Raw genomic sequence first — 14,517 nt, 5'->3', positions numbered from 1 at the left:
GTTCGCTGCTCCGTGTCCCTGTGTGCCCTGGGCTCCTGGCTTCCCACTCTTCCCGAGCTTGCCTCCCCTGGTCTCATTTCTGGATGCTCCACCTCTCCCTCATCCCAGGGTTTGGTTCCCATCCTCTTTCCTTCTGTGCTGAATTGTTGACTTCCTTGGCTGAGGCCAATGATGTCCTTGCCCCAGGCTCCTCCTCCACCCTAACCCACCTTCTCCTCTTTCTCCCCCGAGGGTTAACACACTTCATCTGTCCTCAGTAAGTCTAACCCAGGCATGCTGAGGCTGGGAAAGTGTAGGGATTGACAAGGCAAAATTCATTTTGGTAATTAGCATTAGGATTATATCAAATTCAATCCAAATTTGATTGATCAATTTCTAATCTACTACAGCTGTGCCTGACAGCAACCAAAGTGCCATGGCACGGGGTGGGGGGGGGTTTCCTGGATTTCTGAACTGAATTATTCAGAAGTAATTTGTTTTGCTTAAAGTGAAAATGAGTGTCTCCAATACGTCATGTCTCAAACTCGCAGTGACAAAGTAACACACAAAAATGATTTTGAACTTGTAGGAAAAGCATGCATGGGAAGAAGGCTTGAAGCAAACACCACACACACACCTGGGTTCTACCTCGGTGGCGACCCACAGACTCTTCACACCCTTCTTTACATACTTATGTGTTTTGCAAGATTTCTACAATGAATACTTTCATGATCAACAAAACCTCAGATTGTTTAAAGGTCGAATCTATTCAATTCTATGTTTCAGGATCAACTGAAATCCTCTATTTAAACAATTTCTGAGTCAAACAGAGTGACCTACCAGGGTTACTCCTTCATCATTCTTCTCGTTGACATTGCCTCCGGACGACAGGAAGTGCTGGACATCTGTTAACATACTCATGGGTCTCTGCAGCTTCAACTGGCGCAGGGAGGTCAGATCCACTCCTGGCGGAGAAAGAACCTTTCAAAATGGACACAGAGATGCTGTGGGGTCTGCCTGGCTTGCGGGGCATCTTTCAGCATGTTCCGCTGGGGAAGCCCCTTTCCACTGAGGGCGATCACTCTCAGCTCCAGGATGACTGCTTCCCTCTGCATGCATTCTACTTCTAACTAGAGTACAGTCTTCAAAGGAAGAAAAAAAATGACCACTTGTTCTATTCTTCAGACTTGTCAGGCTCTGTGGAAGTACATGCCTTAATATAAACCATCCACACACAATGCCCCAAGTATTTTGAAGTACTTAAATTGAATTGAAAAAAATCACCAAGATATGTTTTTTATTCTCTAAGACTTTCTGGTCTCAATAGTTGCTCCTAAAAGCAATGTACCATCCCGGAATAGAAAAAAAAAGACTTTAGTAGAAAAGCTAGAGAAATCAAACAACATTTATAGTTTAGTGAATACCACTATGGACCCAAGGCTAACTTCTAGTTTTGATAAATAGATAACGACACCCCTGTGTAGCAATGGAGGCAGCTCCAAGTAATGGTGCATGAGGACCGTCTGTGACTATCTCTGAGAACTGCCTCTACATCTACAAATTACTTCAAAAATGACCACTCTAGAAGGATGCTCCCTCTAAACACTCCATGACCATCATGTTAATGGAGACAACCGACATTGAGTGAAACTCTGTCTTTCTTAACTGAGTGGGTGATTCACACACAGAAAGCCCAGGTCTGCTTACCTCCTGCTCACACCTCTCGTCAGCATCTACTTCAACCTGAAACTTCATGATAGCATGACCTTTATGGTAGCTCGCCTCTCCTCATTTATGGCTAACCTGATCCCAGAAGTGGCTCCAGGCTAAATGAATACTTACCAAGGACAAATAATGTATCTGCTACAGTTGACAGTGAATATGATGATAATGGAGATGGTGGTGGTGGAGATGGTGGTGGTGGTGGAGATGGTGGTGGTGGAGATGGTGGTGGAGATGGTGGGACTGGGAATGGTGATGGTGGTGGTGGTGGTGATCATGACGACAGTGGTGGCCATGATCATGGCGATGGTGATCAGTGATAGTGGAGATGATGGTGACAGGGTGGGGATGTTGGTGATGGGGACGGTGATGAGGTTCTCTCCCTCTCACACGTGTTTGCTCTCAGCCAGCCACTCTGCTGAGCACTTTCTAGGTCTTATGTGACTGAGTCCTTTCACCTGTTCGGGTTTCAATATCTTCAGTCTCTCAGGTGATAACACAGACCTCAGAGAGTTGAGGCCGTAATTCTCAGTCTCAAGGCGGGAGCCACATTAGACATGTCCCCTCGGCTGGCACTTCCCCGAGTGCTTCCTCGTCTGCTCCCCCCATGCTCACCTCAGAGCCTGCCAGGGGAAAGGAGCAGAGGCTCTCAGGAGCCCAGCTGTCCCGGCCGGGGTGCTGGGCCTTTGGATCACATCTGGCCCAACGTGGGCAGGAAACATACCCTGCTCAGTTTCTTCATCTGCAAAGTGGGGCTTTCAGGTTTTGCTTCCCTCATTGTTATGAGAATAAGGTGCACACAGCATGTCAAACAGCATGGGCAGTAAGGGCTCCATGAGAGCGAGCCTTCTGTTGTGTGGATTCCTTGCCATTCCCTCAGGGGTGTCTTCCTTTGCAATAGGCAGTCAGGGAGCAGCAAAATAAAGCAAAATGCAATAATACTTGAAATGGGTAGCTCATTTCGAAGGTATTCCCTGTGGTGGAATGGTGAGGCAGGGACAGTAGCTCTCTCTCACCTTCTGCACCCTGGTGTGCCACTTCAAAAGAACCAACCGATTTCCCCAACAGAGAAGTGAGGTCCGCTAGACACCAGCTGAAACTGTCACTCTATTCTCAGCTTTAAATTATGGAATTTTCCATGTGATTTAATTTTGGAAAATATTATTTCTCAGATGTCAGCATTCAATTTCACATATGAAATGGCAGAGGAATCTAAGGCCATAGTATTGTGTTAAATTTCCTAATGTTATAGTGTTTGCTGATATGTCTTTTAGAAAATTACTTAAGCATGCAATTTAAGCTGAATGATAAAAACCAGAACAAGACTCAAAGATGAAAGACAGAAATGAACACACAGATGTACTGCGCCACTCCTTGCTCTCACACTCAAAGCGCAATGTGTCCTGGGGAATGATCCTCCCTGTTCTGAAGATGCCACAGGGAATATTCAACCTTGTAGCCTATTAATTTCCAACTAGGTTTTGAGTCAAATATGGTGCCAATTATGATGTGATTTTTGTTACACGTTCAGAAAAGAAGCACAAGTCTCCTTTTGGTAATACAACGCTAAAGAAATTGTCTCTGGGTGGTCAAGAAAATGTCTCCAACTTCTCCTGAACAAAACCAACCAAGATGGCGATAGTGCACGGAAAGTCCCTTTTGTAATGGCTATTGGGCCAATTCTCATTTTTAAAAAAGAAATTTAGTTTCATTTTCATATTTTTTTCTAAACAATAAAATTAATATAAGGTCTTCTTAGATTTGTTATTTCAAGAGAAATCTGGCATTTCTATTAATATAGAATTTGGAAACAAAATCATTTACCTGGACCCCACAGGTTGTTACCTATGAGTTATTACTGCTGCTTGATAGCTCTTGATGCTAACAGACATTTGTGCAAAAACCAAAATTTCATAGCCCCCCCCCCCAAGTCTCCCAGATCCCTGTCTGTCTTTGCTGAACTCTCCTTCTTCAGGAGATGCTGTTACGACAACTTGCTCGCCCTCCCTGTGAGGCTCTACTGTGCTGTGGCCCTCACTGTGTGGAGCTGGTGTGGCTGCACCAGGCCATATGGGCGCCCTGAGCCCCGGACGCCACCGCAGCCCCTCACAGCTCTCCAAGGCACACCAGCTGGAATGGTGCCCCAGCCCCTCCCTGAGGTAGGTGTGAGGGTCCCGGCTCTGTCAAGCCTGTGGCGTCTCATGTCCTTCCATCTTGGTGTTCCCATAAGCTCTGGGCACTTCATTTTTATTCATTAGCTTATGTAATACCAGCATCATCTGAATATCCAGAAACAGGATTTTACCCTCAAAAAGGAAACAAAGCTAAACGAGCGTTTGCATTCACCTGACTGACCCATGCCGGGGGATCAGCTTGGGTTTCTCCAACAGAACCTCAACTCACCCACGCTGCTGTCACCAGAGGGAGGTTCCTAGGAGACCCAAGGAAGCAAAAGGGCCGGGGAGGCCAGTGCAGACAGCGGCCCCAGCAGAGAAGGATAGGGTCACACGGGAGGCTACTGCTGCCCTCCCCCACTTCCTGTGCCCAGTCTGCAACAGGCATCACTGGGCAGTCTACACACGCTGCCAGCCTGGCTGCCCTGGCTCTGCAGAGGGGGCTGCTGGAGCAGCGTCTGAATAGACTTCACAAGTCAAAGAAGGTCACCTGGTATCTGGAAACCAAAGGGACACCATGAAGAGTGCACAGGGAGAGCAAGACTGGGGCATGGTGAGCAGATGTGGAGGCCACCGAAGTAACCCAGAATAGAGATGCAGATTCACCAAGGCAGAGAGGGTGGCTGGTGAGGGGTCCCACTCGGAGGAGAGGTGCCCAGGAAGCAGCTTCTGTGAGACTCAGTGACGACCAGACACCAGGGATTTGGGAGAATAAAAATAAGGTTCAGACACCTGTATTCCTGGCTGTAATGGCAAACTGTGGGATATAGATACAGTGAGAAAGGGTGACGTAAGTCTAACAGGGACATGTCATCTCAGATGGTCTCAGCTCCACGTGTAGGTCCCTGATGACACTACCCGCCCAGGACTGGAGTGTAGAAAGGGGGTAGGGTGCAGGAATACCCTCGGGGCAGGTGACAACACCACCAGCCAACAGGGACTCCAGTCGCCATGTGCCAGGGAAAAGATTTTCAAGGAATAGACCTAGAGACCAACACTCAGGAACCTGAATTCATAAGAGGAACACCCAAAGGCCAGCCCCACGGAAGCTCAAGAGAAGAAAACCGGGAAAAGATCTTCCCAGGAGAGTGGCCAGGGTTGCTGGATGTCACAGAGAGATGAAGTAATAAAGTAGAAGAGGGAGGTGGTCCCTGGATGGAAGGCCACAGAAGGCAGTGTCAGCCCTCAGGGGCATTCCCAGGGGTGGGTCAGGTGGGAGGCTGACCTTCAGTGGCTGAGGAGCAGGCAGGGGAGCCACGGTTTTCCAAAGGGACACTGCAGGTGCAGGAGAGGACACAGTGGGTGGTGATGTGCACAGAGCCCCGTGAGCTCTGCCCTTCTCAGGACATGGACATATAGATCTCCACTGGTCTTTTGTCCTGACCACCCCAGCTCCCTCTCAGTGCTCCCTCTCTTAGGTGGCTCACTGGAGTCCACTGTTTCCCTTGTATGGCGGCTGGCTGGCCTTGCCCGGAAGCTCTAGATTCATCAAGGCTCAATCACCCTGCATCGCTGTCTCATTTCCCAGCCCGGGAAGCTCAGGCGGGGAGCCGAGGTTAATTGCTGCGCCCGAGATTACAGTGTGACTTGCTGGTGACAGTACAATTACAGCCTGTGACCAGCGATTTTCCATGTAATCAGCTTGTTCATGACATGGCCTGCCCCTCCCGCCGCCTGCACCCTGATGTGACAGCATGATAAGTGTCTGATCTGAACCTGTAGGGATGCAGCGTGAATGTCCAAGACCGTGGCCACCCGGTTATAATAAGGCAGCGCTGAAGTACTGAGAGCTGAATCACAAGGAGACCTCCTCGTGAGGAACGTCAGAACTGCTGAGGACCCCAGCCCGGGCTGTCACCGCAGACGGCAAAGGCACACCAGCCAGGGGGAAGGGAATGAATGGAACTCAGAGTGTTTAGTAGGAACTGGGCAGAGGGTGCGATAAGCAGAAGCAAGACTGGCAGGAGCAGAGCCAGGACGTGACAGATGCGAGGGAGGGGCAGATGGATGGGACGGCCGAGCCAGGCCTCGGCGGTGACAAGTAAGAAACAGAATTAAAAACTGAAGAGGTATTAAATTGAGTTGGCTCCAGCTAACACGCCGTTGACACACTGACTGTGACAGCCATGCTTGTGACAGATTTCCTCCAAACCACTCAGACTCGGTCCCTTTTTCTTGTTGTTCTCCTGTCTGACCAATTTTTAATCGACTTCTGAATTCATGTGGTTTTGTTAGAGAGAACACGGATTGTGCAAATTCCAGAACCTCTGAGCTCTCCTGCAAGAGAAGCTCGAGGACGGGGGGCTGTGTGTGGCCCACTGAACCCAGGGCACAGCAGCTGCAGGTGGGCAATGAACACACAGCAGCCACAGGAGCCTGCTCTGCTCTGACCGCGGTGCTCTCCAGCACAGGAGGCTCAGGTCCCCGTCAGGACAGCCATTGCTACTAGCCTTCAGAGCCAATGGGACCATTTCTGGAGAATTCAGGGCTACCAAGCAGTGATCATCCTCTGAGCCCTGCTCAGGATAAACCTTTGTGACATGTGACCTGGACGGGTGCAGCAGGGAACAGGTCTGCATGCAGGGAGCTTCTCCTGAGACGAGAAAGGGGAAATCACCGGATCTTAGCGACTGAAACTCTGTGACCCTTTCCTCTGGCCACTGGTATCCTTGAAAGGATGGGAATGTCCTTGTTCTTATTGATTCCTAAATAGCAGGAAAAGGGAGGGGGGCAGCTCTTCACCTTCATGCCAGCCAGGGTCAGGGATCCTGGTGCCTCACAGGGCTGTGCTGGCTCCTGAGCTCTCCGCTGGGTCTGTGTAATTAGCACCCTGTCAGTGACACTCCCAGGGCTCAGCCTCAACTCTGCAGGATAGCATCATGTTCCTGAGGCTGTCTCCTGACCATGGTGGTGGATCTAAGTCACAGAGTGGCTTCCAGGGTGCTGCTCACCCTGCCCCTACCCAAGTCCTCGCTGTCTGAACTCCCGCTAGGACCACCGGCTCCCAGGGGAACACTCCTGAGATGACTTCGCACTCATTAGCTCAAAATTCAATTGTGCTGCTTCACGTCCTTCCCCTCCCAGGGGGCGGGGGGGAGAACAGATGATAATTACAACCCAGTGCCACTAATCATGGACCTCAGAGGCCTGCTCAAGTGTCCCTCCTCGTTGCCTCTGGATTTCTGCCGGTGTGCAGAAAGCTGTGCGGATTAAACGTACGGTGCAGAGCGGGGAAGGCCGTGGAGGGGCATGGGACAATTCCCTACTTGTGCCAGGAAGGGAAACGAGAGCCCATCAGCCACACCAGCGGGCTGCACAAGGAGCACACATGCACATTCTGCCCGTCCAGCTCCTCTTCAGCCTCTCCCACAAGCTGCGGCTCACCGTTTTCATCCAGGTAGGTCAACAGGATAGAGCTGGATTCTGTCCCTTCCACAGCGTAATCCAGCGGGATATTTCCATTGACGTCCTGGAGAAGGACATTGGCTCCGGCCTAGGTGAAAAGAAACGAACAGAAACAAAAAGTGCCATTATGTACACCCTTAAGATGAAAAAGCTGATCACAAGCTTCACTTTCAGTCTTGGTGGGAAAACAGACCTGGACACAGTTTGTTGGACACAAATCTGCAGATCATGGAGCAAGCCAGAATGGATTTTAACACAAATATACGAAATAGCTTGTGCAGACTCAGGTTTGCAAGACGTTCCTCTGACCCTTGCAACACCATGGCCAGTCCACTTCTCCCACGCCTGCTGCTGCACCCACACTAGGGGATGGATGGCTGCTACATGGTGTCCAGGTGTTGGCTCCTGCTCTCTGCTGCCCTGCGTCCACACACAGACGATGCCCAAGGCCCTCAGAGAGCCTCAGTGAACTCTCCCGTGAATAGGCTGGACTGGGACAATCTTCCCCAGTCCACCACGAAAGTCTCCAAGCTCCTGTTCTCCACAGATACTCTTCTGGGAGCTGTTATCACACTGCATTGATTTAGTAAAGGGCTGTGCTAGTCCCCCTGGAACTTTCCAGAACTGTTTTCTAATGAAGAGTGTAAACTGAGTCCCTAATGGACTGACTACATTGAACATGGCTACTCTGATCTTTACCCCAAGGGTCCTTTGTCACCATCATCCTGAGCCCTCTTGCCATACCCATGTCCTTCCCAGCTTAGGTACAATGAAAGATTTGCTTTTAAACACTGGTCCCATGAACTGTCCCCACTGCTCCACATTCTTTAACGAGCTCCGTAAACTTTATCAGGCATGGATAACATCTCTTCTGCAAGGGCATGGAGTGAACATATGCCCCTCAGTCCCAGAAGCAGTATCTGATTCCTTCATCTGCTATTCCAGTATTTTAAAGAGTTCTCTTCATTATAGCATGTAGTTGACTCTTTTTCTCTAATTAATAATTATTGGGCTGGGGTTGTGGCTTAGCGGTAGCACACTTGCCTGGCATGTGTGAGGCACTGGGTTCCATTCTCAGCACCATGTATAAATAAATAAAATAAAGGTTTATCAACAACTAAAAAACATTTTTTAAAAATAATTATTTATATTCTATCTTCCTTGTTAAAATTTTGGTAGGAATTCTGGCTCTAGGTGGGTGGCCTTGGGGATAAGCCCTCCAAGATGGGATCTGGGGCGTGGTGCAGTTGTACTGTTGGGCCTGAGCCTACTGCTGAGGCCCGGGATGGTGGGAAGTGGGAGGTGAGGAACGCAGAGCACACAGTGGTGCTGCACCTAACCAAGCCGCGCCCGTGGTGGACTGTCCTGACGCGTAAGCTGAAGCAAGGCTTTTGGAGTCCAGGGGGCAGCAGCATTACCCAGCATGGCAGGGATCGTGACTGCGAGCACAGAGGGGTCCCCTGGGCTCCCAGGACGGCACTGGGAGGCTTATAAATAAATAAGTAATTCATGAGCACAAGGCCTTTAGCCATCAGCTCATGTCATGAGAGAACCAGAAATGTTCCTTCCCAGCCTTCAGAGCCATTCTGAGCTCAGACTGCTGAGTCAACTCCATGGTTTAACCATTGGGGACACTGAATTACAGGGTCAGTGGAATCTAGTCTCATCAACGGTCTTATTCTGCAAGCTGCCATTCATTGGTATGATGGGATGCAGGACCATGGGTGGGGCCATGTGGTTGGACTCAGATGAAACATATGATCCTGAAGCCTCCCTTCACCCTGCACATCCCCTGCTGAGCCTGAGGAGACCCCTTCACTTGCTTTACCTCTTGGGGAACTGCATGTGTGGCAAATGCCTTCACAGGGGATGGACACTTTCTCATAGACCACCCCTCCCTTTACTACTACATTCAACCCTAGAATGAAATTCAGCATCCTTCAGGGAGAAGCAGGTCCTGGGGCCCAGCACAAAGTCACTTACACATCTAGAGAATCCCAAGATTTCATATACACGTAAAACTTCCACCTCGCAGAAGCACAAATATATGTGCATACACACATACGCGCACACTCGCACCTCGCTCCTAGAGGACACATGCCAACAGAGGTCCTTAGGGCGATAGGCAAGGGAGGCAGAATCTGAGTCCACCAACATGGCGCACCTGGTAGAGGTGCCAGACCTAATGTGACAGCTCCCTGCCATTGGACATGCAGCAAACTGCTTAACTGTCCCACCAAAATCTGAACATAAAATGGCCTCTTTATAAAGAGGGTGGGGTGCCCAGTGGAGGGCAGGAGCCTCTGCAGAAGGCGGTGCTCTTGAGGGCTCCCCGGGCTTCCTTTGGTCCTGGTGGCACTGTTGGGCAGAGGGGCCTTCTAGTCACTGTGAGTGGGGCTCCAGTGGGACACCTTCCCACCGGTTCTGATGGGTCGGCAGGAAGCTCCACGGAGACCATACAGCACTCAGCAAGAGGCTTCTGACAGCCAGAGCCAGCCTGGGTGCCACCGAGGACTTCCCCACGTCCAGAGGGCCACAGCCACGTCCTCTCCGGGAGGAGCTGCGTGAAGTCGGTGGAGGCACCCTTCCGGGGCTTTCCGTGTCTGGGCTACTCTTCCTCTCCCTGGAGAGCAGCCACTCGCACACATGTGTCCTGCCATGACTCAGCGCTCCCTTGGCCCACCCAGTAACATCAACAGTTCCTCGCATTAAGAGCCTGGTGTGTGGCCTCTGTCCTTGTCCCTGGTTGCGTCCTGGTGCTTGTGCTGGAATGAGGGGCGCGGTGGCGCAGCACAGACTCTGGGGCCAGCGGTTCAGTCTCTCCACCGCGTCTTCACTTGGAGCCTGGGGCAGACTGGGAAGGTTTCCGTGTCTGGGTTTCCTCAGTCGTGACAATCAGGAGCTCCAGGTGCAATGGTCCTGAGTGTGATCCCCTCCAGGTCCTTCCCACACAGAGCTCTGAGACGCAACCTCCCCTCGCTGTTGTTGTCAACCCACATGGCCCCGGGTAAGTGTATGGGTGACTGTCCCCAGATAAGCACCCCGTTCTCCACCAAGGCCAGAACTTGGCACAGGACTCCAGTTGACACCCCTGTCAGTCACATGACCGTGACCAAGTTACCCCCTGCCTTTAGTTTCCAGAGATAGAAAATGGAGATAATGGGTTGTTGTGAAAAGGAAATGGGTTAAGTCTGGCCAGGTATTAATAACACGGCCCCAGTGCAGGACTGGCCGGTACAGCGGTAACGCACATCACGGCTGCGGCAAGGCTGATGCCTCCCACTGAACATACGCCCCTTTCCTGAGACTAAACTGCTGGAGGGCGTCAGAGGGCCTGTTGGAAGCACTTCCACTGGAGCACTGCCAGGAAGTACACATGTGGAGACAAACACTCCTTAAATAACCAGACTCCACTCTGGGATGTGTGAAAATAATGTGGATTCTTATTGTGCCTATGGTGAATACCTGTGGCTATTTGTGATGCGTTCAACTCTGCAGGGAGAGTGTGAACCAAAGTCCAGAGGTCTAGAGCTGGCTGGGCAGCTCCAGCAGTTGACCTTCGGAGCATTCTAGAGTAGACAGGTGGGGAGCTGCGTGCCAGTCCTCCATGCAGTCGATGCCTCGGCATCCTCCACACTCTCCTCTGGATGCCCATGAGCTCCCAACTCACTCTGGATGCTGGGCCCCTTGTCACGCAGCCATCAAACACCAGCTGGCTCCCCCAGCCCCACAACACAGGAGACCTGTGTTCCATTGGCAATACGGGTGGAGCAGCTGCTCAAAACTGTGTGAAACACTTGCACGTGGGACAAAGCCGGGACTCGAAGGCCGAGATGCAGATCCTGGGCAGCCAGAGCAAAGCATCTTGGCACGTGGCGCTTTCAGTGATTTCCAGGTTACAATTCAGACAAGTTTTACAGGCAAAATCTGCCCTTTGGAACTCAGGGGTTCCCGAGTCCATTTCCACAGTGTAACCTGAGGATCTGGAGGAGGAGGAGAGCCGCTGTGCTTCAGACGCCTGAGCAGAGCCCGGGAGGTTTTGCTGACCTCCTGCCCCTGCACATGGCAAAGACCGCCATGCTTCCCCTTTTACACGAAGCAATTTTATGTCGACATTCTTTATTTTTACTGTACTTTAAGATTAACATGAATGTCCTTCTTGAAGATTCTTGGCTTTTACTATCAGTTCAGCTAACTCAGAAGTAAATGTGCGATTTTAATTGATAATGGATTTAACTATGGAGATGATCATCTCCATATGAAAAACTTTCCTCAAAATATCAGAGCAGCTCTCCTAACCCCACCAGGAAGGTCTGATTTCATACAAACCAAAGGGGAAAGGCTCATGGGATTGGGAACCAGTAGCATGTATAAGGTAGCATACTAGCTTTTATTTATTTACTTATTGGTACCAGGGATTGAACGTAGGGACGCTTAACTACTAAGCCATGTCCCGAATCTATATTTCTTTGTTTTGAGACAGGGTCTCACTAAGTTTCTTAGGGCCTCGCTAAATTGTTGGGGCTGGCTTTGCACTTACAATCCTCCTGCCTCATCCCTGAGAGTGGCTGAGATTATAGGCGTGCACCACTGCGCCTGGTAGGTTTTTATTTTTTAAAATACTTTGAACCATATGATATGTCAAGAGCTTTATAATGTTTTGAACAACCAATAAAAAAAATAAATTAAAAAAAGAAATAAAATAAAATACTTTGAACCATTCAGGCACAGCAAATCAATTTACTCAATTTTGTGAAGTGAGAACAAATAAGTAATTCAAATCCATAAAAATATCATTCTTGGAGTGCCCATTTTTAATAGGAATTTAAGAGTGTGTGTGTGTGTGTGTGTGTGTGTGATGTTCTAAAACATAATTTTTTCTCTACAGGCATGCACTTGGTATTCTTTTTTAAAGTGTTGTTTTTGCATTTCACATTTCACTCCTCTGATGTGAGGATGCAGTATATGTACAAACAAGGGAAATGGCTCCTGGATGGGAGACGTGCTGCCCCCACCACCTCCCCGCACACAGACCTCCGGCCCTGCTGGTGAGGCCCAGCACTCGACATTGATAGTAACATCTCACATGCTGGTGTGAGCAGTGCATTTCTCACATGCTTGTTTCATTTCAGGGGATGAGAATCAGGGAAGATGAGGGTTTCAGGCTAAATTTTTCACATACAAAACGAAGACCACCCAAGCCTGGACTTCTTGATGTAAGAACAACAGCTTAGCAATTCCCACACATTTTATAAATCTTAAACACTGTTTTTCAATAACTAAATGCTGCACACTATAAAAACATATGAATAAGGATGGAAATGGATCTCGGGTATGTGAAAAGGATACTGGAAGTGGGGAACCCATTTATGCTTTCTCATGATTCAAGAGATCCAACTTACATGCCCAGCTCGCCAACAGTCTAAGCTCCAAGGGAACAGGCACATGTGTGCATGGGTATGAAATAACTTCTGATTTACATCCCAAGACCCAACCACTAGATGTCCAGTTTCTTATAGTACAGTAGTTATTAGCCTCTGTTTCACTAAAAATGAACTTCTGGATTAAGAAAAACTAACAGCTAAAAAATAGACATACGTGATTTTTGCAGGATATGTGCAAATATATGGTGACTGAGGCAGAGTTCTACACTGCCAGAACAACAAAAATGTTGTATTTGCACAATACAGACCATAAGGCAAGTATTTCAGTTTGCATCAAGAAAATAAATCAATCGTGATTGGTTTTCATTGGGGAAATGAAAGCAATCAATGTTATGTGTGCAAAAATCAATAGCAACCTCTCAAAAAATTCCTGCAATTGAAGACTTCACGGTTCCTCCTGGGAGCCCTCAGCACATTTCTTCTTTAATTACCGAAAATGGAAAGCCATTCAACTTACAATTTCTCCTAAACTGTGCTCCTGCAGTGCTGGAGATGGAGCTCAAATAAGTCATTCCTCCAGGTGGGAACTTCCCTTACCACACGCCAGATGACAGATAAAATGATAGGTTCATGATTCTCTCAATAAACATTTTATTGGCTTAAGTTATGTAAATAGTTGATCTCAATGAATATACTGGTAAATGGTTTCATGTAGTAATAACTCTCTAACATATGAATACTGAAATGTTAATGAGATGCTATTGTCTAATGGAATTTTAATGAAGAAATAAGACTTTTTACATGATTAAACATTTTGGTGACTTTCTAATCTACTGACAGTCGAAAGAGTAGTTCAAATAACCCGTGTATACCCGTTATGATTTGGACTACATCCCCTCCAAAATGACATGTTAAAGCTCTAACCCCCATTTTCTGTGAATGTGGCCTTATCTGGGAGTGGGTCACGTGGATGTTATTAGATCAGATGAGGTCATGCTGGAGTAACATTGGGCTTGGAATCTAACAGGACTGATGTTCTTATAAGAAGAGAGAAACATACACAAAAGCCACAGGAAGATGGAGGCAGAGACTGCAGTGATGCTTCCACAAGGCAAGAAATGCCTGGGCTACTGGAAGCTGGGAGGAAGTGTCCCCTCTTGAAGGTAGAGGAAGCATAGCCCTGTGGACCACTTGTATGTAGACTTTAAGCCTCTAGAACTGAGAGAAAATAAAATTTTAAGCCACATGGCTTGTGTACTTTATCATGGCAACCCTAGGAAGCTAACCTAGTACCCCACCCAATGCAATGCACTGTTTATGGACCTCCTCAAATTCAGACATTGAAACTCATCTCCCCAAGTGATGGGTGATGGTATTAGAGGTGGAAGCTGGGGAAGGTGGGTAGGTCATGAAAGTGGAGCCTTCACAATAGAGATCAATGTCTTTATAAGATCCCAGATCAATAAAGTTGATTAGTCTCTAGCCATGCTAGGAAAAAGGTAAGGAACACACAAATTACCATGTCAGAACTGAAAGAGTCCACAGACATCAGAAGGAAAGTAAAAGACAACTATGTACAACTTGGCCTACAGGGTTTATGACCTAGATGAACTGGGCCAGTTCCTTGAAGCATACAGTCTGCCAAAACCCTCTAGTGAAGAAACAGACCATCTGAGTATGCCTGTATCAAATAGGTAGAATCAACAGTTTAAAACCTTCCAAAACAGAAAGCATCAGGCCCAGATGGCTTCACTGGTGAATTTTACAGATCATTTAAAGAAAAAAATTTCTCTAAATCTACTTTAAAAAAGTAGAAGCAGAAGGAATACTTCTAACTCATTCCATAATGCTAG

The 14,517-nt window shown here is 48.4% G+C and overlaps 1 protein-coding gene across 1 annotated transcript in view; it reads right to left on the bottom strand.

The window, feature by feature from the left end:
• Myo16 (myosin XVI) overlaps positions 1-14,517 on the bottom strand; it is a 403,324-nt gene that overhangs the window by 288,208 nt on the left and 100,599 nt on the right. Inside the window, exons 4-5 of the mRNA XM_027938777.3 lie at positions 7,260-7,368; positions 820-944 (exon numbers count right to left, since the gene is read on the bottom strand). Coding sequence (XP_027794578.3) covers positions 820-944; positions 7,260-7,368 — 234 coding nt within the window. The remainder of the gene's footprint in view (positions 1-819; positions 945-7,259; positions 7,369-14,517) is intronic.

Source organism: Marmota flaviventris, chromosome 4 (genome assembly GCF_047511675.1).
Source record: "Marmota flaviventris isolate mMarFla1 chromosome 4, mMarFla1.hap1, whole genome shotgun sequence".
Classification (NCBI taxonomy): domain Eukaryota; kingdom Metazoa; phylum Chordata; class Mammalia; order Rodentia; family Sciuridae; genus Marmota; species Marmota flaviventris.
This window is presented reverse-complemented; position numbering and strand designations above follow the sequence as displayed.